Consider the following 22,931-nt stretch of genomic DNA (forward strand, 5'->3'; position numbering starts at 1 on the left):
CACGCTCGCTTCTAAATATCTAAATACACTCATTTCCTTTCATGCTCTTTTCTGCGTTCACTTTCAATTTCCATCTTTACCCACTCTTCAAAAAAGGTCTCTGAAACCCAACGCAGCTCGTAACAAACTACTATCAGTGAATAAACAGAGTACTGAACGGCGACTGTAGCTGTGGTCCTTGCATACAGCAGGTCCAACGCTGTAAGCATTAAGTCACGAAGCTTACAGTGAGGTGATTTTACAACCAGCATAACTGTGACTGGGTTGCATAAGCGGTGCCACTGCGCCCTTACTGTCTTTCATACCCCTAGAAGCTCTCATACTCCTCAAAGTCAGATAGTCCATAAACCCAAGAGTCCCGGTCTAGTGTTCTGCTTATTCACTGAGTCATAAATGACGACTTAACTTTGGTTTATGGACTACTGGCTTTTAGAGGTGGTATGGGAATAGGCGTACCATGAAAGCTGCTTGGGCTGTGAGATAAGCCAGCAGGTGATGCAACCAGGTGATACAACCAAGTCACATTTGTGCTGGTTGTACGTTTCGTGGCTACGTGCTAAGTGGTTACAGCGGTGGGGCTGCTTTATGCATGGACCAGTTCGAGTCGCCGTCCAGTATTATGTTTATTCAAAAGGTCACCCAGCGTCGGCTCTCGGCATCCAGACTCTTTACTGTGTAGGTCATCACATGATTACGTCCCCCCGTCAGAATTTTTTACATTTTCCCCCGATAAACAAATAGCACAGCCTTATTATATTTCATAACAAGGAGTGGGACGTGGATACCTTCTGATGTCCCACTCTGAGTGGCTGAGCGATGCTCTCCTGAAGACTGGGGAGCTGGAGGCCTTCTCTGTCCTGGTGGTCTTGGGGATGCTGGCTCGTCCTCTCCACCACACACCATCCTGCAACACCACAAATAACCACGTCATAATCCACATTATAATGCACGAAGTAGGAGATATTACAATTATTTTGCGGTCTAACTAGAGATCTCTCTTCAGGCAAATAACACTTACATGTTCAAATAAGGTAAATAAAGCCATATAACATAAGAAAGAGGAGCACTGCTCCTGCCTACTTTCTGTACTCGACTGAAGAAGCCTACTGTGTGGGCGAAACGTTTCGGAATAAAGCTGCCTAACAGTTTTCCAGTGGGCAACGGTAAACAATATGATGTTCAATGAGGACAAATTCCAACTACTCCGTTATGGAAAACTGGAGGAGATAATAACTAGAACAGAGTATACTACTGACTCCGGCCATACAATAGAGCGGAAAAATAATGTAAGGGACCTGGGAGTAGTAATGTCTGAGGATCTCACTTTCAAGGATCACAACAGTGCCACGATCGCACGTGCAAAGAAAATGATAGGATGGATAATGAGAACTTTCAAAACGAGAGATGCCAAGCCCATGATGATCCTTTTCAAATCACTTGTTCTCTCTAGGCTGGAATACTGCTGTACATTAACATCTCCATTCAAAGCAGGTGAAATCGCAGATCTAGAGAGTGTACAGAGATCCTTTACTGCACGTATAAGTTCTGTCAAGCACCTTAACTACTGGGAACGCTTGGAAGCACTTGACTTGTACTCGTTGGAACGCAGGAGGGAGAGATATATCATAATCTACACTTGGAAAATCTTGGAAGGAATGGTCCCAAATCTGCACACAGAAATCACTCCCTACGAAAGTAAAAGACTGGGCAGGCGATGTAAAATGCCGCCAATAAAAAGTAGGGGCGCCATTGGTACACTAAGAGAAAACACCATAAGTGTCCGGGGCCCAAAACTGTTCAACAGCCTCCCATCAAGCATTAGGAGAATTGCCAATAAACCCCTGGCTGCCTTCAAGAGAGAGCTGGACAGATACCTAAAGTCAGTGCCGGATCAGCCGGGCTGTGGCTCGTACGTTGGACTGCGTGCGGCCAGCAGTAACAGCCTAGTTGATCAGGCCCTGATCCATCGGGAGGCCTGGTCATGGACCGGGCCGCGGGGGCGTTGATCCCCGGAATAACCTCCAGGTAACCTCCAGGTAACTGTTGCCCATGTGTCTTACCTACCATCCTGTCGGTATTGTATACCATTTTGATATTCACTCTGTCAGACACTGCAACACAATGGCATCATGGTACAGAAGAAGTGAGAATCGTACCCCACATGGAAATCACAAAGGTTACATCGTGTTTTTCAACTTACTTGTACTCTACCTGCAGTCAATTCCGGAGGTCACCCCTGTCCCCCCGGACCAGGCTTTCCTGGTCAATGTAACTGCACTTGCACGGGGGTCGAATATCGTTTAATAAAAGAAATCAGTTTAATCTTGATGCTCCCTACATGCTGTTTAACCTTCCTGTTCCCTACATGTTGTCTAACCTTGTTGTTCCCTATACGCTGTTTAACTTTGCTATTCCCTACATGCTACCTAACCTTGCTGTTCATTATATGCTGTCTCACCTGCAATCCCAGTCGCACATTACCTGTCTCTCCCTCCCTACACCTACTGTATCTGACTCCCAGCTATCCACTTATCTCAAAATGCCTCCTAGCCTCCTTTCCTCCATTACCCCCCTGAGCACAAGACAGGCTAGCCTAAGAGATGGTAAATCGCACGTAATAGTAACTCCAGCTCTTCTGGAGGGAAACGTTGATAAGCTCTCATGGTTAATTAACCCACAGTGGAGTGGTCAACATTCTCGTTGTGTTGCTGACGTCTCCAGCTCACCATCCCCACGCCCAGAGCAACGCCCACAGCAACGCCCATGATCACGCCTACAGCCACGCCCTCCTCACCAGACTTATCCAGCAAACTATAATGTCGAGACAATTACAGAGTCGGACGTGTTAAATTAGCCAGAGAAAAAAATGAAAATAAGTGTTTTTTCATTCGTAAGTGCGTATGTGTTCTAGCTGCGTCTTCTCTTAGTAACTGGCTTTATCGATTCCTGGTTTCCAAGACCCGATCATACCTACCCCTAAAACTGTTCAGTGTTTTGGCCTAAACTACCTCTTAAACTCATCACCTTAAAAGTGAAAAGAAGACTTGAAGACAGGTTTATGCCTGTATCTTCTGGTTCACTTTCCTCGCGTCTCACTTTCCCTTGTTTAATCCAGCTAGTTCTCTGGGTATCTGGTACGTCATGATCACGTGCCCCCTAGCCCTCTAGCACTGCTCTCACTGCCAATCTTTGGATCTTCACTTTTTTTACTTAGGTGCGTATTCCATGCTTACGTGGATGTACATGCGTGTGTACATGCGCGTGTGGCATGTACATGCGCGTGTGGCGTGTACATGCGCGTGTGGCGTGTACATGTGCGTGTGGCGTGTACATATGAGTTATAAATAACAAAAAGGCACAATACCGTGACTGGAACAATACACAAATAACCCGCACATGGGAGAGAGGAACTTACGACGACATTCCAGTCCGACTTGAACCATTTACAAAGTCACACTAAAATGGTCCAAGTGTGCGGGTTCTTTGTGCATTTGAGTTATAGCCAGCGGTGGTAAGGCGATCAGTACATAAAGTGAACTGACTATGACAGCCTGGCAGACAAGTGCTGGCAGCCTGGCAGACAAGTGCTGGCAGCCTAGCAGACAAGTGCTGCAGCCTGCCAGACAAGTGTTGGCAGCCTGGCAGACAAGTGCTGGCAGCCTGGCAGACAAGTGCTGGCAGCCTAACAGACAAGTGCTGGCAGCCTAGCAGACAAGTGCTGCAGCCTGTCAGACAAGTGTTGCCAGCCTGGCAAACAAGTGCTGGCAGTCTAACAGACAAGTGCGGGCAGCCTGGCAGACAAGTGCTGGCAGCCTGGCAGACAAGTGCTGGCAGCCTAGCAGACAAGTGCTGCAGCCTGTCAGACAAGTGCTGGCAGCCTGGCAGACAAGTGCTGGCAGCCTGGCAGACAAGTGCTGGCAGCCTAGCAGACAAGTGCTGGCAGCCTAGCAGACAAGTGCTGCAGCCTGGCAGACAAGTGTTGGCATCCTGGCAGAAAAGTGCTGGCAGCCTGGCAGACAAGTGCTGGCAGCCTAGCAGACAAGTGCTGGCAGCCTGGCAGACAAGTGCTGGCAGCCTGGCAGACAAGCGCTGTCAGCCTGGCAGACAAGTGCTGGCAGCCTGGCAGACAAGTGCTGCAGCCTGGCAGACAAGTATTGGCAGCCTGGCAGACAAGTGCTGGCAGCCTGGCAGACAAGTGCTGGCAGCCTGGCAGAGAAGTGCTGGCAGCCTAGCAGACAAGTGCTGGCAGCCAGGCAGACAAGTGCTGGCAGCTTAGCAGACAAGTGCTGGCAGACTGGTAGACAAGTGCTGGCAGACTGGTAGACAAGTGCTGCAGCTTGGCAGACAAGTGCTGGCTGCCTGGCATACAAGTGCTGGCAGCCTGGTAGACAAGTGCTGGCAGCCTGGCAGCCTGGCAGACAAGTGCTGGCAGCCTGGCAGACAAGTGCTGGCAGCCTAACAGACAAGTGCTGGCAGCCTGACAGACAAGTGCTGGCAGCCTGGCAGACAAGTGCTGGCAGCCTAGCAGACAAGTGCTGCAGCCTGGCAGACAAGTGCTGGCAGCCTGGCAGACAAGTGCTGGCAGCCTGGCAGACAAGTGCTGGCAGCCTGGCAGACAAGTGCTGGCAGCCTAGCAGACAAGTGCTGGCAGCCTAGCAGACAAGTGCTGCAGCCTGGCAGACAAGTGCTGGCAGCCTGGCAGACAAGTGCTGGCAGCCTGGCAGACAAGTGCTGGCAGCCAAGCAGACAAGTGCTGGCAGCCTGGCAGACAAGTGCTGGCAGCCTGGCAGACAAGCGCTGGCAGCCTGGCAGACAAGTGCTGGCAGCCTGGCAGACAAGTGCTGCTGCCTGGCAGACAAGTGTTGGCAGCCTGGCAGACAAGTGCTGGCAGCCTAGCAGACAAGTGCTGGCAGACAGGTAGACAAGTGCTGCAGCTTGGCAGACAAGTGCTGGCTGCCTGGCATACAAGTGCTGGCAGCCTGGTAGACAAGTGCTGGCAGCCTGGCAGACAAGTGCTGGCAGCCTGGCAGACAAGTGCTGGCAGCCTGGCAGACAAGTGCTGGCAGCCTGACAGACAAGTGCTGGCAGCCTAGCAGACAAGTGCTGGCAGCCTGGCAGACAAGTGCTGGCAGCCTATCAGAAAAGTGCTGGCAGCCTGGCAGACAAGTGCTGGCAGACTAGCAGACAAGTGCTGGCAGCCTGGCAGACAAGTGCTGGCAGCCTAGCAGACAAGTGCTGCGGCTTGGCAGACAAGTGCTGGCAGCCTGGCAGACAAGTGCTGGCAGCCTAGCAGACAAGTGCTGGCAGCCTAGCAGACAAGTGCTGGCAGCCTGGCAGACAAGTGCTGGCGGCCTGGTAGACAAGTGCTGCAGCTTGGCAGGCAAGTGCTGGCAGCCTGGCAGACAAGTGCTGGCAGCCTGGCAGACAAGTGCTGGCGGCCTGGTAGACAAGTGCTGCAGCATGGCAGACAAGTGCTGGCAGCCTGGTAGACAAGTGCTGCAGCTTGGCAGACAAGTGCTGGCAGCCTGGCAGACAAGTGCTGGCAGCCTGGCAGACAAGTGCTGGCAGCCTGGCAGACAAGTGCTGGCAGCCTGGCAGACAAGTGCTGGCAGCCTAGCAGACAAGTGCTGGCAGCCTGGCAGACAAGTGCTGGCAGCCTGGCAGACAAGTGCTGGCAGCCTGGCAGACAAGTGCTGGCAGCCTGGCAGACAAGTGCTGGCAGCCTGGCAGACAAGTGCTGGCAGCCTGGCAGACAAGTGCTGGCAGTCTGGCAGACAAGTGCTGGCAGCCTGGCAGACAAGTGCTGGCAGCCTGGCAGACAAGTGCTGGCAGCCTGGCAGACAAGTGCTGGCAGCCTGGCAGACAAGTGCTGGCAGGCAGACAAGTGCTGGCAGCAGACACGTCCTGGCAGCCTGGCAGACAAGTGCTGGCAGCCTGGCAGACAAGTGCTGGCAGCCTGGCAGACAAGTGCTGGCAGCCTGGCAGACAAGTGCTGGCAGCCTGGCAGACAAGTGCTGGCAGTCTGGCAGACAAGTGCTGGCAGCCTGGCAGACAAGTGCTGGCAGTCTGGCAGACAAGTGCTGGCAGCCTGGCAGACAAGTGCTGGCAGCCTGGCAGACAAGTGCTGGCAGCCTAGCAGACAAGTGCTGGCAGTCTGGCAGACAAGTGCTGGCAGCCTGGCAGACAAGTGCTGGCAGTCTGGCAGACAAGTGCTGGCAGCCTGGCAGACAAGTGCTGGCAGTCTGGCAGACAAGTGCTGGCAGCCTGGCAGACAAGTGCTGGCGGCCTGGCAGACAAGTGCTGGCAGCCTGGCAGACAAGTGCTGGCAGCCTGGTAGACAAGTGCTGGCAGCCTGGTAGACAAGTGCTGGCAGCCTGGCAGACAAGTGCTGGCGGCCTGGCAGACAAGTGCTGGCAGCCTGGCAGACAAGTGCTGGCAGCCTGGCAGACAAGTGCTGGCAGCCTGGCAGACAAGTGCTGGCAGCCTGGCAGACAAGTGCTGGCAGCCTGGTAGACAAGTGCTTCCAGCCTGGTAGACAAGTGCTGGCAGCCTGGCAGACAAGTGCTGGCAGCCTGGTAGACAAGTGCTGGCAGCCTGGCAGACAAGTGCTGCAGCCTGTCAGACAAGTGCTGGCAGCCTGGTAGACAAGTGCTGGCAGCCTGGTAGACAAGTGCTGGCAGCCTGGCAGACAAGTGCTGGCAGCCTGGTAGACAAGTGCTGGCGGCCTGGCAGACAAGTGCTGGCAGCCTGGCAGACAAGTACTGGCAGCCTGGTAGACAAGTGCTGGCAGTCTGGCAGACAAGTGCTGGCAGCCTGGCAGACAAGTGCTGGCAGCCTGGCAGACAAGTGCTGGCAGCCTGGTAGACAAGTGCTGGCAGCCTGGCAGACAAGTGCTGGCAGCCTGGCAGACAAGTGCTGGCGGCCTGGCAGACAAGTGCTGGCAGCCTGGCAGACAAGTGCTGGCAGCCTGGCAGACAAGTGCTGGCGGCCTGGCAGACAAGTGCTGGCAGCCTGGCAGATAAGTGCTGGCAGCCTGGTAGACAAGTGCTGGCAGCCTGGCAGACAAGTGCTGGCAGCCTGGCAGACAAGTGCTGGCAGCCTGGTAGACAAGTGCTGGCAGCCTGGTAGACAAGTGCTGGCAGCCTGGTAGACAAGTGCTGGCAGCCTGGTAGACAAGTGCTGGCAGCCTGGCAGACAAGTGCTGCAGCCTGTCAGACAAGTGCTGGCAGCCTGGTAGACAAGTGCTGGCAGCCTGGTAGACAAGTGCTGGCAGCCTGGCAGACAAGTGCTGGCAGCCTGGTAGACAAGTGCTGCCGGCCTGGCAGACAAGTGCTGGCAGCCTGGCAGACAAGTGCTGGCAGCCTGGTAGACAAGTGCTGGCAGTCTGGCAGACAAGTGCTGGCAGCCAAGTGCTGGCAGCCTGGCAGACATGTGCTGGCAGCCTGGTAGACAAGTGCTGGCAGCCTGGTAGACAAGTGCTGGCAGCCTGGCAGACAAGTGCTGGCAGCCTGGCAGACAAGTGCTGGCGGCCTGGCAGACAAGTGCTGGCAGCCTGGCAGACAAGTGCTGGCAGCCTGGCAGACAAGTGCTGGCAGTCTGGCAGACAAGTGCTGGCAGCCTGGCAGACAAGTGCTGGCAGTCTGGCAGACAAGTGCTGGCAGCCTGGCAGACAAGTGCTGGCGGCCTGGCAGACAAGTGCTGGCAGCCTGGCAGACAAGTGCTGGCAGCCTGGTAGACAAGTGCTGGCAGCCTGGCAGACAAGTGCTGGCGGCCTGGCAGACAAGTGCTGGCAGCCTGGCAGACAAGTGCTGGCAGCCTGGTAGACAAGTGCTGGCAGCCTGGCAGACAAGTGCTGGCAGTCTGGCAGACAAGTGCTGGCAGCCTGGCAGACAAGTGCTGGCAGCCTGGTAGACAAGTGCTGGCAGCCTGGTAGACAAGTGCTGGCAGCCTGGTAGACAAGTGCTGGCAGCCTGGCAGACAAGTGCTGGCAGCCTGGCAGACAAGTGCTGCAGCCTGTCAGACAAGTGCTGGCAGCCTGGTAGACAAGTGCTGGCAGCCTGGTAGACAAGTGCTGGCAGCCTGGCAGACAAGTGCTGGCAGCCTGGTAGACAAGTGCTGGCGGCCTGGCAGACAAGTGCTGGCAGCCTGGCAGACAAGTGCTGGCAGCCTGGTAGACAAGTGCTGGCAGTCTGGCAGACAAGTGCTGGCGGCCTGGCAGACAAGTGCTGGCGGCCTGGCAGACAAGTGCTGGCAGCCTGGCAGACAAGTGCTGGCAGCCTGGCAGACAAGTGGCAGCCTGGCAGACAAGTGCTGGCGGCCTGGCAGACAAGTGCTGGCAGCCTGGCAGACAAGTGCTGGCAGCCTGGCAGACAAGTGCTGGCAGCCTGGCAGACAAGTGCTGGCAGCCTGGCAGACAAGTGCTGGCAGCCTGGCAGACAAGTGCTGGCGGCCTGGCAGACAAGTGCTGGCAGCCTGGCAGACAAGTGCTGGGAGCCTGGCAGACAAGTGCTGGCAGCCTGGCAGACAAGTGCTGGCGGCCTGGCAGACAAGTGCTGGCGGCCTGGCAGACAAGTGCTGGCGGCCTGGCAGACAAGTGCTGGCAGCCTGGCAGACAAGTGCTGGCAGCACCGAGGCAGTGAGGACTCTTCTCCTTTATAAGCTGTTGTGTGCTCCACCAGTCCTGTACAACCCCCCCCCCCAGCCTCCTACTCTCTCCCTCTTCCCCTTCCCTCTCTCTTTCTACCCCCTTCCTCTCTCTCTCTCTCTCTCTCTCTCTCTTTCTGTCGTGTTCGACAAAGACAAATGCAGTATAATACGAACCTTACTGACAACGTTTCGCCCACACAGTGCGCTAAATTTATCAAGTCTTGATAAAGCCCACTGTGTGGGCGATACGTTGTTAATAAATGATTGTATTGTAGTGCATTTGTGTATTCACCGTGTCATTATTATAGAAATTCTCTCTCTCTCTCTCTCTCTCTCTCTCTCTCTCTCTCTCTCTCTCTCTCTCTCTCTCTCTCTCTCTCTCTCTCTCTCTCTCTCTCTCTCTCTCTCTCTCCACGTTCGTCACAATCGACTAAGCGGCAGAAAATGGCACTTTTTGCCCCCTGCGGGTGTAGAGCACCATGTGTAGGATGGGCGTTGATGTTCCTGGTGCATAACTGCGCCCACGCCCATCCCCCAGACCCACGCCCACACTCCCAAAAAGACACCTACCAACGACCACAAACGCACCCACGCCCACAGGCGCTCAGGCCTAGGAACACACCCACCCACGCCCACCTCACGTCTACGAGGCGTGGTTTTGGTTCGATCCTCCGTCTCGCTAGAGACAGTGCATACAAACGCACCACAAACAAAAGAGTACAATAAAAACAGCTTCATCAGTACTGTTGCCTCTCACTGCGGATGCAGTAATTACAGCAGGAAGCCTATTTATACGTAATTATACCAGGAAGCATGGTTATAGGCGTCTCACTGACCAGACAACGCTCACTCAGCTCAGATGGGGGAGTGGACAGGTGGATAAGGGGACGGGTTTATAAGTGGACAGGAGGATAAGAGGACGGGTTTATAAGTGGACAGGCGGATAAGTGGACATCTAGACAGAAGTGGATTAACGACCTTGATCAGTTTCCATCGTATTTTTGGCTGCTAGGAGTGGTAAGCCAGGGAAGGAGTGGTAAGCCAAGGTTAAGTCAGGGAAGGCTTCAGTCAAGTGGTCACAAACCTCACTGGGCTGATCTTCACATAACCAGGACTCGCGTCAGCTAAAATTGTGTCATTTGGTACCAACAAGCTGCCGCCATTCTCAGTAATTTCCAGCTGGAGTCAAAGTGAGTGAGTTGCAATGTCACAATTATCTTCAGAAACTTATAAAGCCACTGAAACTGCCACAATCAGTGCTACTATCATCTCCCCCAACCCGCCACAACCACAACAATCACAACCACAAACACCACAACCACCAACACCACAACCACCAACATAGTCACCGCCTCTATAACGAATCTCACCCCCACGCCAGCTGCCACCACCCCCTCAATACCACAACCCCCCTACTACCACAACCCCCCTACTACCACAACCACCCCTGCTACCACCACCATACCTCCTACCAGCACTACCACAACGCCTTCCCCTTAATACCACCATTCCTCCCACCAGCACAACCACCATCTCCCACTAACCATACAACAACATTCACGTCTCACGACTCTCGGTACGGCAGGAGCCACAGGAAACAAATTTGCAACTTGCATCCTGCAGGAGAGCTTCAAGAAGCGTTGCTCACCCCGTGGGGGAGCCTCACTGAGCACCACTCTCAGTGGCACCATTCTCACCCAAATGAGATAAAACACGAGATTAAACTCCCAGAAGAAGTCTTGAAAAACGTGTTTAAACGTAAGAATGTGTTGTGTGTGTGTGTGTGTGTGTATGTGTGTGTGTGTGTGTGTGTGTGTGTGTGTGTGTGTGCGTGCGTGCGTGTGTGTGTGTGTGTGTGTGCGTGCGTGTGTGTGTGTTGTGTGTGTGTGTGTGTGTGTGTGTGTGTGTGTGTGTGTGTGTGTGTGTGTGTGTGTGTGTGTGTGTACTCACCTATTTGTACTCACCTATTTGTGGTTGCAGGGGTCGAGTCACAGCTCCTGGCCCCGCCTCTTCGCTGATTGCTACTGTGTGTGTGTGTGTGTGTGTGTGTGTGTGTGTGTGTGTGTGTGTGTGTGTGTGTGTGTGTGCGTGTGTGTGTGTGTGTGTCTCGAGTGTACTCAAAGCTCCTGGTCCTTCACCTCTTGAACCCATACTGTACAAGAATGGTATACAATACCGACAAGATGAAATTGAGACACATGTGCAACATCTGGGTATCTTTATTGTAGACGTTTCGCCATCCAGTGTTGAGTTCTGGTTATACCTAATCTTGAAACTGCGTACGAAGTTTGCCTTCACGTTCTCATGTGACTTCTACCACCTTCCTATAACTTTAAGACGAGGAAGAGTTTATGAATGATCTACTGCCAACATCAGTTATGAAAAGACAATTTTCCGAAAAAAGATTTTATTGCAGAGACGTTAATGGGGCGAAACATCGGCTTAGTAAAACCTTGTTCTGCAGTGTGTGTCTTCACATGTGTTTCGTGTGTCTGTTTGGCTCGTATGAACATCTACTTTCATATATGATCCACCATCTCGCGGTTCAGTCATCATCAACACTGAGTATCTTACACGGCGTAACCATGTCTCCCCTGGTCCTCCTCTAAGTTCGTTAGATTCACCACATCTATTCTCTCCTAACACGACATTCTCCTCATCTCCAAGACGATTATGCCTGCCAGTCTTGCTTCGCCACGAGAGAAACGTTGACATGTCAGCAGTGCACTGTGGTCAGAAGTTAATGAACACGTTTCGGTCCTTGGACTTCACTTCAAGTAATCAAGACTCGATCTAAGGAAAGGAAGGATACTTCTAATTCCTGGAATTATGAGCCCTTCGTCAGCGTGCAGGAAGCCTCCTTCGTCAGCGCTCAGGAAACTCCTTCGCCAGCGTGAAGGAAGCCTCCTTCGTCAGCGTGCAGGAAGCCTCCTTCGCCAGCGTGCAGGAAGCCTCCTTCGTCAGCGTGCAGGAAGCCTCCTTCGCCACCGTGCAGGAAGCCTCCTTCGACAGCGTGCAGGAAGCCTAATTCGCCAGCGTGCAGGAAGCTTCCTTCGTCAGCGTGCAGAAAGACTCCTTCGCCAGCGTGCAGGAAGCCTCCTTCGCCAGCGTGCAGGAAGCCTCCTTCGCCAGCGTGCATGAAGCCTCCTTCGTCAGCGTGCAGGAAGCCTCCTTCGCCAACGTGCAGGAAGCCTCATTCGCCAGCGTGCAGGAAGCCTCCTTCGCCAACGTGCAGGAAGCCTCCTTCGCCAGCGTGCAGGAAGTCTCCTTCGCCAACGTGCAGGAAGCCTCCTTCGCCAACGTGCAGGAAGCCTCCTTCGTCAGCGTGCAGAAAGCCTCCTTCGCCAACGTGCAGGAAGCCTCCTTCGTCAGCGTGCAGGAAGCCTCCTTCGCCAGGGTGCAGGAAACTCCTTCGCCAGCGTGCAGGAAGCCTCCTTCGCCAGCGTGCAGTAAGCCTCCTTCGCCAGCGTGCAGGAAGCCTCCTTCGCCAGCGTGCAGGAAGCCTCCTTCGTCAGCGCTCAGGAAACTCCTTCGCCAGCGTGCAGGAAGCCTCCTTCGCCAGCGTGCAGGAAGCCTCCTTCGTCAGCGTGCAGGAAGCCTCCTTCGCCAGCGTGCAGGAAGCTTCCTTCGCCAGCGTGCAGGAAGCTTCCTTCGCCAGCGTGCAGGAAGCCTCCTTCGCCAGCGTGCAGGAAGCCTAATTCGCCAGCGTGCAGGAAGCTTCCTTCGTCAGCGTGCAGAAAGACTCCTTCGCCGGCGTGCAGGAAGCCTCCTTCGCCAGCGTGCAGGAAGCCTCCTTCGCCAGCGTGCAGGAAGCCTCCTTCGTCAGCGTGCAGGAAGCCTCCTTCGCCAACGTGCAGGAAGCCTCCTTCGCCAGCGTGCAGGAAGCCTCCTTCGTCAGCGTGCAGGAAGCCTCCTTCGCCAGCGTGCAGGAAGCCTCCTTCGCCAGCGTGCAGGAAGCCTCCTTCGTCAGCGTGCAGGAAGCCTCCTTCGTCAGCGTGCAGGAAGCCTCCTTCGTCAGCGTGCAGGAAGCCTCCTTCGCCAACGTGCAGGAAGCCTCCTTCGTCAGCGTGCAGGAAGCCTCCTTCGTCAGCGTGCAGGAAGACTCCTTCGCCAACGTGCAGGAAGCCTCCTTCGCCAGCGTGCAGGAAGCCTCCTTCGTTAGCGTGCAGGAAGCCTCCTTCGCCAACGTGCAGGAAGCCTCCTTCGTCAGCGTGCAGGAAGCCTCCTTCGTCAGCGTGCAGGAAGCCTCCTTCGTTAGCGTGCAGGAAGCCTCCTTCGCCAGCGTGCAGGAAGCCTCCTTCGCCAACGTGCAGGAAGCCTCCTTTGCAAGAGTGCAGGAAGCCTCCTTCGCTAGCGTGCAGGAAGCCTCCTTCACCAGCGTGCAGGAAGCCTCCTTCGTCAGCGTGCAGGAAGCCTCCTTCGTCAGCGTGCAGGAAGCCTCCTTCGCCAACGTGCAGGAAGCCTCCTTCGCCAACGTGTAGGAAGCCTCCTTCGTCAGCGTGCAGGAAGCCTCCTTCGCCAGCGTGCAGGAAGCCTCCTTCGCCAGCGTGCAGGAAGCCTCCTTCGTCAGCGTGCAGGAAGCCTCCTTCGTCAGTGTGCAGGAAGCCTCCTTCATCAGCGTGCAGGAAGCCTCCTTCGTCAGCGTGCAGGAAGCCTCCTTCGTCAGCGTGCAGGAAGCCTCCTTCGTCAGCGTGCAGGAAGCCTCCTTCGTCAGCGTGCAGGAAGCCTCCTTCAGCGTGCAGGAAGCCTCCTTCGTCAGCGTGCAGGAAGCCTCCTTCGCCAGCGTGCAGGAAGCCTCCTTCGCCAGCGTGCAGGAAGCCTCCTTCGCCAGCGTGCAGGAAGCCTCCTTCGCCAGCGTGCAGGAAGCCTCCTTCGCCAGCGTGCAGGAAGCCTCCTTCGTCAGCGTGCAGGAAGCCTCCTTCGTCAGCGTGCAGGAAGCCTCCTTCGCCAGCGTGCAGGAAGCCTCCTTCGCCAACGTGCAGGAAGCCTCCTTCGCCAACGTGCAGGAAGCCTCCTTCGCCAACGTGCAGGAAGCCTCCTTCGTCAGCGTGCAGGAAGCCTCCTTCGTCAGCGTGCAGGAAGCCTCCATCGTCAGCGTGCAGGAAGCCTCCTTCGCCAACGTGCAGGAAGCCTCCTTCGCCAGCGTGCAGGAATCCTCCTTCGCCAGCGTGCAGGAAGCCTCCTTCGCCAGCGTGCAGGAAGCCTCCTTCTCCAGCGTGCAGGAAGCCTCCTTCACCAGCGTGCAGGAAGCCTCCTTCACCAGCGTGCAGGAAGCCTCCTTCACCAGCGTGCAGGAAGCCTCCTTCACCAGCGTGCAGGAAGCCTCCTTCACCAGCGTGCAGGAAGCCTCCTTCACCAGCGTGCAGGAAGCCTCCTTCACCAGCGTGCAGGAAGCCTCCTTCGTAAGGGTGCAGGAAGCCTCCTTCGTTACCAGCGTGCAGGAAGCCTCCTTCGTCAGCGTGCAGGAAGCCTCCTTCGTTAGCGTGCAGGAAGCCTCCTTCGCCAGCGTGCAGGAAGCCTCCTTCGCCAGCGTGCAGGAAGCCTCCTTCGTCAGCGTGCAGGAAGCCTACTTCGTTAGCGTGCAGGAAGCCTCATTCGCCAACGTGCAGGAAGCCTCCTTCGCCAGAGTGCAGGAAGCCTCCTTCGTTAGTGTGCAGGAAGCCTCCTTCGCCAACGTGCAGGAAGCCTCCTTCGTCAGCGTGCAGGAAGCCTCCTTCGTTAGCGTGCAGGAAACCTCCTTCGTCAGCGTGCAGGAAGCCTCCTTCGCCAACTTGCAGGAAGCCTCCTTCACCAGCGTGCAGGAAGCCTCCTTCGTCAGCGTGCAGGAAGCCTTCGTCAGCGTGCAGGAAGCCTCCTTCGCCAACGTGCAGGAAGCCTCCTTCGCCAGCGTGTAGGAAGCCTCCTTCGTCAGCGTGCAGGAAGCCTCCTTCGCCAGCGTGCAGGAAGCCTCCTTCGCCAGCGTGCAGGAAGCCTCCTTCGTCAGTGTGCAGGAAGCCTCCTTCGTCAGCGTGCAGGAAGCCTCCTTCGTCAGAGTGCAGGAAGCTTCCTTCGTCAGCGTGCAGGAAGCCTCCTTCGTCAGCGTGCAGGAAGCCTCCTTCGTCAGCGTGCAGGAAGCCTCCTTCGCCAACGTGCAGAAAGCCTCCTTCGTTAGCGCGCAGGAAGCCTCCTTCGTCAGCGTGCAGGAAGCCTCCTTCGCCAACGTGCAGGAATCCTCCTTCGCCAGCGTGCAAACCTCCTTCGTCAGCGTGCAGGAAGCCTCCTTCGCCAGGGTGCAGGAAACTCCTTCGCCAGCGTGCAGGAAGCCTCCTTCGTCAGAGTGCAGGAAGCTTCCTTCGTCAGCGTGCAGGAAGCCTCCTTCGTCAGCGTGCAGGAAGCCTCCTTCGTTAGCGTGCAGGAAGCCTCCATCGCCAGCGTGCAGGAAGCCTCCTTCGTCAGCGTGCAGGAAGCCTCCTTCGCCAGCGTGCAGGAAGCCTCCTTCGTCAGCGTGCAGGAAGCCTCCTTCGCCAGCGTGCAGGAAGCCTCCTTCGCCAGCGTGCAGGAAGCCTCCTTCGCCAGCGTGCAGGAAGCCTCCTTCGTCAGCGTGCAGGAAGTCCTCAGGAAACTCCTTCGCGAGCGTGCAGGAAGCCTCCTTCGCCAGCGTGCAGGAAGCCTCCTTCGCCAGCGTGCAGGAAGCCTCCTTCGCCAGCGTGCAGGAAGCTTCCTTCGCCAGCGTGCAGGCCTCCTTCACCAGCGTGCAGGAAGCCTCCTTCGTCAGCGTGCAGGAAGCCTCCTTCGCCAGCGTGCAGGAAGCCTCCTTCGCCAGCGTGCAGGAAGCCTCCTTCGTCAGCGTGCAGGAAGCCTCCTTCGCCAGCGTGCAGGAAGCCTCCTTCGCCAGCGTGCAGGAAGCCTCCTTCGTCAGCGTGCAGGAAGCCTCCTTCGCCAGCGTGCAGGAAGCCTCCTTCGTGAGCGTGCAGGAAGCCTCCTTCGCCAGCGTGCAGGAAGCCTCCTTCGTCAGCGTGCAGGAAGCCTCCTTCGTCAGCGTGCAGGAAGCCTCCTTCGCCAACGTGCAGGAAGCCTCCTTCGCCAGCGTGCAGGAAGCCTCCTTCGTCAGCGTGCAGGAAGCCTCCTTCGCCAACGTGCAGGAAGCCTCCTTCGTCAGCGTGCAGGAAGCCTCCTTCGTCAGCGTGCAGGAAGCCTCCTTCGCCAGCGTGCAGGAAGCCTCCTTCGCCAGCGTGCAGGAAGCCTCCTTCGCCAACGTGCAGGAAGCCTCCTTTGCAAGCCTCTTTCGCCAGCGTGCAGGAAGCCTCCTTCGCCAGCGTGCAGGAAGCCTCCTTCGTCAGCGTGCAGGAAGCCTCCTTCGCCAGCGTGCAGGAAGCCTCCTTCGTTAGCGTGCAGGAAGCCTCCTTCGCCAACGTGCAGGAAGGCTCCTTCACCAGGGTGCAGGAAGCCTCCTTCGTCAGCGTGCAGGAAGCCTCCTTCGTCAGCGTGCAGGAAGCCTCCTTCGTCAGCGTGCAGGAAGCCTCCTTCGTCAGCGTGCAGGAAGCCTCCTTCGTCAGCGTGCAGGAAGCCTCCTTCGTCAGCGTGCAGGAAGCCTCCTTCGCCAGCGTGCAGGAAGCCTCCTTCGTCAGCGTGCAGGAAGCCTCCTTCGTCAGCGTGCAGGAAGCCTCCTTCGTCAGCGTGCAGGAAGCCTCCTTCGTCAGCGTGCAGGAAGCCTCCTTCGTCAGCGTGCAGGAAGCCTCCTTCGTCAGCGTGCAGGAAGCCTCCTTCGTCAGCGTGCAGGAAGCCTCCTTCGTCAGCGTGCAGGAAGCCTCCTTCGTCAGCGTGCAGGAAGCCTCCTTCGTCAGCGTGCAGGAAGCCTCCTTCGCCAGCGTGCAGGAAGCCTCCTTCGCCAGCGTGCAGGAAGCCTCCTTCGCCAGCGTGCAGGAAGCCTCCTTCGCCAGCGTGCAGGAAGCCTCCTTCGTCAGCGTGCAGGAAGCCTCCTTCGTCAGCGTGCGCCAGCGTGCAGCAAGCCTCCTTCGCCAACGTGCAGGAAGCCTCCTTCGCCAACGTGCAGGAAGCCTCCATCGCCAGCGTGCAGGAAGCCTCCTTCGCCAACGTGCAGGAAGCCTCCTTCGTCAGCGTGCAGGAAGCCTCCATCGTCAGCGTGCAGGAAGCCTCCTTCGTCACCGTGCAGGAAGCCTCCTTCGCCAACGTGCAGGAAGCCTCCTTCGCCAGCGTGCAGGAAGCCTCATTCGTCAGCGTGCAGGAAGCCTCCTTCACCAGCGTGCAGGAAGCCTCCTTCTCCAGCGTGCAGGAAGCCTCCTTCACCAGCGTGCAGGAAGCCTCCTTCACCAGCGTGCAGGAAGCCTCCTTCACCAGCGTGCAGGAAGCCTCCTTCACCAGCGTGCAGGAAGCCTCCTTCACCAGCGTGCAGGAAGCCTCCTTCACCAGCGTGCAGGAAGCCTCCTTCACCAGCGTGCAGGAAGCCTCCTTCACCAGCGTGCAGGAAGCCTCCTTCACCAGCGTGCAGGAAGCCTCCTTCACCAGCGTGCAGGAAGCCTCCTTCACCAGCGTGCAGGAAGCCTCCTTCACCAGCGTGCAGGAAGCCTCCTTCACCAGCGTGCAGGAAGCCTCCTTCAAGACCCACCAGCAACTTAAAACATTAACTATTTAATAAGAACAATGTTCTCAATTGTTCTATTATTCAATTATCACCATTTTTATTTCAATTAAAAATTATTATTTGTGGTCAGGAGACTAGTAATTTACACCCACTTTCCTAATTATTACTTCTATATTATTATTATTATTATTATTATTATTATTACTGCATTATTATTATTATTATTATTATTATTACTGCATTATTATTATTATTACTGCATTATTATTATTATTATTATTATTATTATTATTATTATTATTATTATTATTATTAAAAATTATTATTTGTGGTCAGGAGACTAGTAATTTACACCCACTTTCTTAATTATTACTTCTATATTATTATTATTATTATTATTATTATTATTATTATTATTATTATTATTATTATTATTATTATTATTATTACTGCATTATTATTATTATTATTATTATTACTGCATTATTATTATTATTATTATTATTATTATTATTATTATTATTATTATTACTGCATTATTATTATTATTATTATTACTGCATTATTATTATTATTATTACTGCATTATTATTATTATTATTATTATTATTATTATTATTATTATTATTATTACTGCATTATTATTATTATTATTATTATTACTGCATTATTATTATTATTATTATTATTATTATTATTATTATTATTATTATTATTATTATTATCATCATCATCACATGAATTATCACCAATATTAATCACTATTATCATTGGGTTTTTCACTACTGCCAAAATCTTCCTAAAAAATAACACTCTTATTAAAGATTTTAATTCAGCAAGCACTGTCAGTGCCCCTTCCCCAGCCCTACTGCTGCCACCCCTGCTGCTGCCACCCCTGCACCTATCCCCCTGCCAAGCCTTCTAATTCTTCCTATTTACAGTCCTGCTCCTCCTCGTCTACGTCTTGATCTTCCCGGTGACACGTACACACAAGTGTCATCAGGACTCCAGCAGACACGTAACATTATCCGCGAGTATTGCACGAGCTGGCAGTGAGCAAGTGACTCCAGCAAGGTTCAGGATGTAACTACAATCTGCCTCTCCCAGGATTACTGAGACTCACAACTGAATCTTATTATTTAGAATCTATAATACCCACAAATTAGTGAGTAAGACGCAGGTGTAACATCTGGACTGTTTCATAAGACATATGTGCAACAGTTAGAGATATTTATTAAGAGAGGAGGAACACTGCAGTAGACCTGCTGGCCCATACTAGGCAGGTCTTTCACAAATCCAACTCACTAACAGAATAAACGCTGTGGAAAAAAGACACTTATGTACAGTTCAGGACATTTATTAGACGAAACGTTTCGCCTACAGAGTAGGCTTCTTCAGTCGAGTACAGAAGAGTTAGCACAAGCAGTAAAGATGTGAAGACGGAGTTTTGAACTTTAAGTCTCCCTACTTGTTAACCTGTCGCTATTGTTTATTTTCATATAAGAACATAAGAACATAAGAACGAAGGAACACTGCAGAAGGCCTACTGGCCCATGCGAGGCAGGTCCAAGTCCCTACCGGCTTAAGCCAATGCACCCAACCTAGTCAGGTCAGGTCACATTGACTTAAGGGAGGAACACGGCAACCGACCTGTTAGCACAAGCTATCAGGTCTAACTCACACCCACCCACATCTACTCATGTATTTATCCAACCTATTTTTAAAGCTACACAACGTTCTGGCCTCTATAACGGTACTTGGGAGTTTGTTCCACTCATCCACAACTCTATTACCAAACCAGTACTTTCCTATATCCCTCCTGAATCTGAATTTTTCCAACTTAAAACCATTGCTGCGAGTCCTGTCTAGGCTAGATATTTTCAGCACACTATTTACATCCCCTTTATTTATTCCTGTCTTCCACTTATAAACCTCAATCATATCCCCCCTAATTCTACGTCTTTCTAGAGAGTGCAGTTTCAGGGCCCTTAGTCTATCCTCATAGGGAAGGTTTCTGATACATGGGATCATCTTTGTCATCCTCCTTTGTACATTTTCCAGAGAATTTATATCCATTCTGTAATACGGTGACCAAAACTGTGCAGCATAATCTAAATGAGGCCTAACCAAGGATGTATAGAGTTGAAGAACAACCTGAGGACTCCTATTATTTATGCTTCTTGATATGAAGCCAAGGATTCTATTAGCTTTATTGCGAACACTTATGCACTGTTGTCTTGGTTTCAGATTACTGCTAACCAGAACTCCTAAATCTTTTTCGCAATCCGTAATATTAAGATCTACATTATTTAGTTTATATGTGGCATGGTTATTGTCCTGTCCAACATTTAGAACTTTGCATTTGTCTATATTAAACTGCATCTGCCACTTCTCCGACCACTGCATCAGTCTATTCAAATCTTCCTGGAGTGCTCGAATGTCCTCGTCAGAATGAATTCGACGGCCTATTTTGGTGTCATCGGCAAACTTGCCGATGTCGCTCTTTATGCCCTCATCTATGTCGTTTATGTAGATTGTGAACAGCAGGGGGCCCAACACTGACCCCTGTGGAACACCGCTCGTGACGCTTCCCCACTCTGATTTCTCCCCATTTATGCAAACTCTCTGCTGCCTCTTTGTCAACCATGCCTCTATCCAGGAAAAAATTTCTCCTCCTATTCCATGTGCTTTAATTTTCCTCAATAGTCTCTGATGTGGGACCCTGTCAAAAGCCTTACTGAAGTCCATATACACAATATCATATTCGTTACCATGATCTACCTCCTCAAATACCTTAGTGAAAAAAGTTAATAAATTCGTAAGGCAGGAACGTCCCTTTGTAAAACCATGCTGAGATTCGTTGATTAATTTATGCTTTTCAAGGTGGCTACGAACTGCCTCGGCAATTATTGATTCCATAAATTTTCCCACTATGGAGGTTAGGCTTATTGGTCTATAGTTCGAAGCTAAGGACCTGTCACCTGTTTTGAAAATAGGTATCACATTTGCCATTTTCCACTTATCTGGCACCATGCCAGTTTGTAGTGATATGTTGAAAAGATTAGCCAAAGGTGTGCTAAGCTCCTCTTTACATTCCTTTAGAACCCTTGCATACAGTTCATCAGGGCCTGGGGATTTGTTAGGTTTTAATTTATCTATTTGCCTAAGGACCATGTCACTTGTGACCCTAATAGTGCACAGTTTATTATCGTCCTGTTCTACATAATTTATCATTACTGGAATATCACTGGTATCCTCCTGTGTAAAAACTGAGAGGAAGTATGTGTTAAAAATTCTACACATTTCCTTATCACTGTCAGTGAGCTGACCCGAGGAACTTTTGAGTGGGCCTATCTTGTCCCTGATCTTACTTCTGTATACCTGAAAGAATCCTTTTGGGTTAGTCTTCGATTCTCTTGCAACTTTAACCTCATAATCTCTTTTTGCTTTTCTAATTCCCTTTTTTATTTCTCTCTTTAACTGAATATATCGATTTCTTAATTGCCCCTCTCCTCTTTTGATTTGCCTATATATGCCTCTCTTTTGACCAATCAGATATTTTAATCTATTGTTCATCCATTTAGGATCATTTTTGTTTGATCTGATTTCCCTATTTGGAACATAATTTGACTGAGCAGCTAGAACTATGCCCTGGAAAGCATCATATCGGCAACCATCACCACCTACCTGACCCCTAGTCAGGTCATTCCAGTTCAGCCCACCTAAGTAATTTTTCAGTCCTATGAAATCAGCCAAGCGAAAGTCAGGGACGGAGACTTGATTGCCATTATTAGGGGAATTCCATGATATGTTAAAACTGAGTGATTTGTGATCACTCTCCCCAAGCTCATCATTAACCTCAAGATTATTAATTAGTGTTTCCCTACTGGCAAGAACCAAGTCAAGGAGGTTATTTCCCCTAGTTGGCTCTGTCACAAACTGTTTTAAAAAACAATCCTGGATCGTATCAAGAAAGTCACCCGACTCTAAATTTCCTGTCAAATTGCTCCAGTCAATCTGTCTATAGTTGAAATCTCCCATTAGCACAACATTTTCGTATGTAGATGCCTTACGAATTTCGTCCCATAGAAGTTTACTGCACTCCCTATCAAGATTTGGGGCCCTGTAAATCACACCCAAAATTAGTTTTTCTCGGCCCTCGAGAAGCTGTAACCAAACAGATTCAGTGGCTGACGCTTCTAATTTAATATCTTGTCTAACACAACAATTTAAATTGTCTCTGACATACATCGCTACTCCACCACCTTTCCTGTTGACCCTGTCAGTGTGGAATAATTTATAGCCTTGTATGTGACATTCAGATGGCATCTCTCTATCTTTCAGATTGAGCCAGGTCTCTGTTATAGCAATAATATCTATGTTTCCTGCACTTGCAATTAATCTTAGCTCATCTATCTTATTTCTAACACTCCTGCTATTAGTATAGTAAACCTTAAGGGAGCTAGTCCCTTGCTGCCCTCTGCTGTCCCCCTTTGTTTTCTGACCTGTTCTATTGTCTTTATTTATAACTTCATGCTGAATGCCTTTTATACATTTACTGTTTCCAACCCTAGTGTTGCAACCTGCTTGTTTCCCACACACACCCATACCTCTATCTTCCATCAGTTTAAAATCATAGGCATTTCACCAATGGCCTTCTCAATCGAGTCTGCAAGTGCTACCACCCCAGCCCCAGAGAGATGAACCCCATCCCTTGCATACATATCATGTTTGCCATAAAAGTTGTTCCAGTTGTCAATGAATGGGATTGCAAGTTCCTTGCAGTATCTGTCTAGCCAGCAATTTACACCAATTGCCCTAGACAACCATTCATTTCCTACTCCCCTTCTAGGCAAGATGCTACATATGATTGGGATCCCTCCCTTAGACTTAATGAAATCTATAGCTGACCTGTACTTATCTAGCAGCTCTTCTCTCCTACCCTTCCCAATATCATTTCCACCAGCACTGAGACAGATAATGGGCTTGTTCCCATTACCTGACATGATATTATCCAGCCTGTTGACAATGTCCCCAACACCAGCTCCAGGGAAGCACACTCTATCTCTCATCTTCTTATTCCTATTACAAAAAGCACGGTCAACATATCTTACCTGAGAGTCACCAACCACAAGAATGCGCTTACCTTCATTAGCAGGGGCAGTAGTACCCTTACCTTCACTGGCCACTGAAGTACATTCATCCTGGAGAACAGAGAAGCGATTTCCTACCTTCAGATCTTCACTCTTAACTTTCCTTACTCTGATGCGCCTCCCATTACTGTGAACAACTCGCCACTTGTAGCAGGTGCTGGGCTGCACCTCACTGCTGGTACCCGTTGCTACCTCCCCACCTACAGCCTCCTCACAGTGAGAGACAGACTGCACCTCACTGCTAGAAGCCTCATTCCCCACATCTCCAACCACCTCACACTCTCTCCCAGGCCCATTGAGGTGGACCTTCAGCCTCCTAATCTCCTCCTGGAGAAGCAAGACCTCCTCCTTCAACTCTCCAAACTCAGTTTTTAAAACACTGCAGAAGCAAGCCATGCTTTGTAACCGTCCACGCTAATCCCCAAAGCAGCTCAGGGTCTGTGACCTCACGTGACGACTTAGACACTTTATTGACGACAGGTTGCGCTTGTGTGTCTTAAACCTGTTGTGACGTAATGGCTTAGAAAACTGGCAAGTTGAAGAATGAGACA

At 52.2% G+C, this 22,931-nt stretch overlaps 1 protein-coding gene across 3 annotated transcripts in view; it reads right to left on the minus strand.

Annotated features, from left to right (window-relative positions):
• Positions 1–22,931, minus strand: part of RhoGEF3 (Rho guanine nucleotide exchange factor 3) — a 548,785-nt gene that overhangs the window by 291,195 nt on the left and 234,659 nt on the right. For all 3 annotated transcript variants that reach the window (XM_070090286.1, XM_070090287.1, XM_070090288.1), the window contains one exon: positions 786–904. In XM_070090286.1, the coding sequence (XP_069946387.1) occupies positions 786–904 (119 nt within the window). The remainder of the gene's footprint in view (positions 1–785; positions 905–22,931) is intronic.

This window comes from Cherax quadricarinatus, chromosome 31, assembly GCF_038502225.1.
Source record: "Cherax quadricarinatus isolate ZL_2023a chromosome 31, ASM3850222v1, whole genome shotgun sequence".
NCBI classification, from domain to species: Eukaryota; Metazoa; Arthropoda; class Malacostraca; order Decapoda; family Parastacidae; genus Cherax; species Cherax quadricarinatus.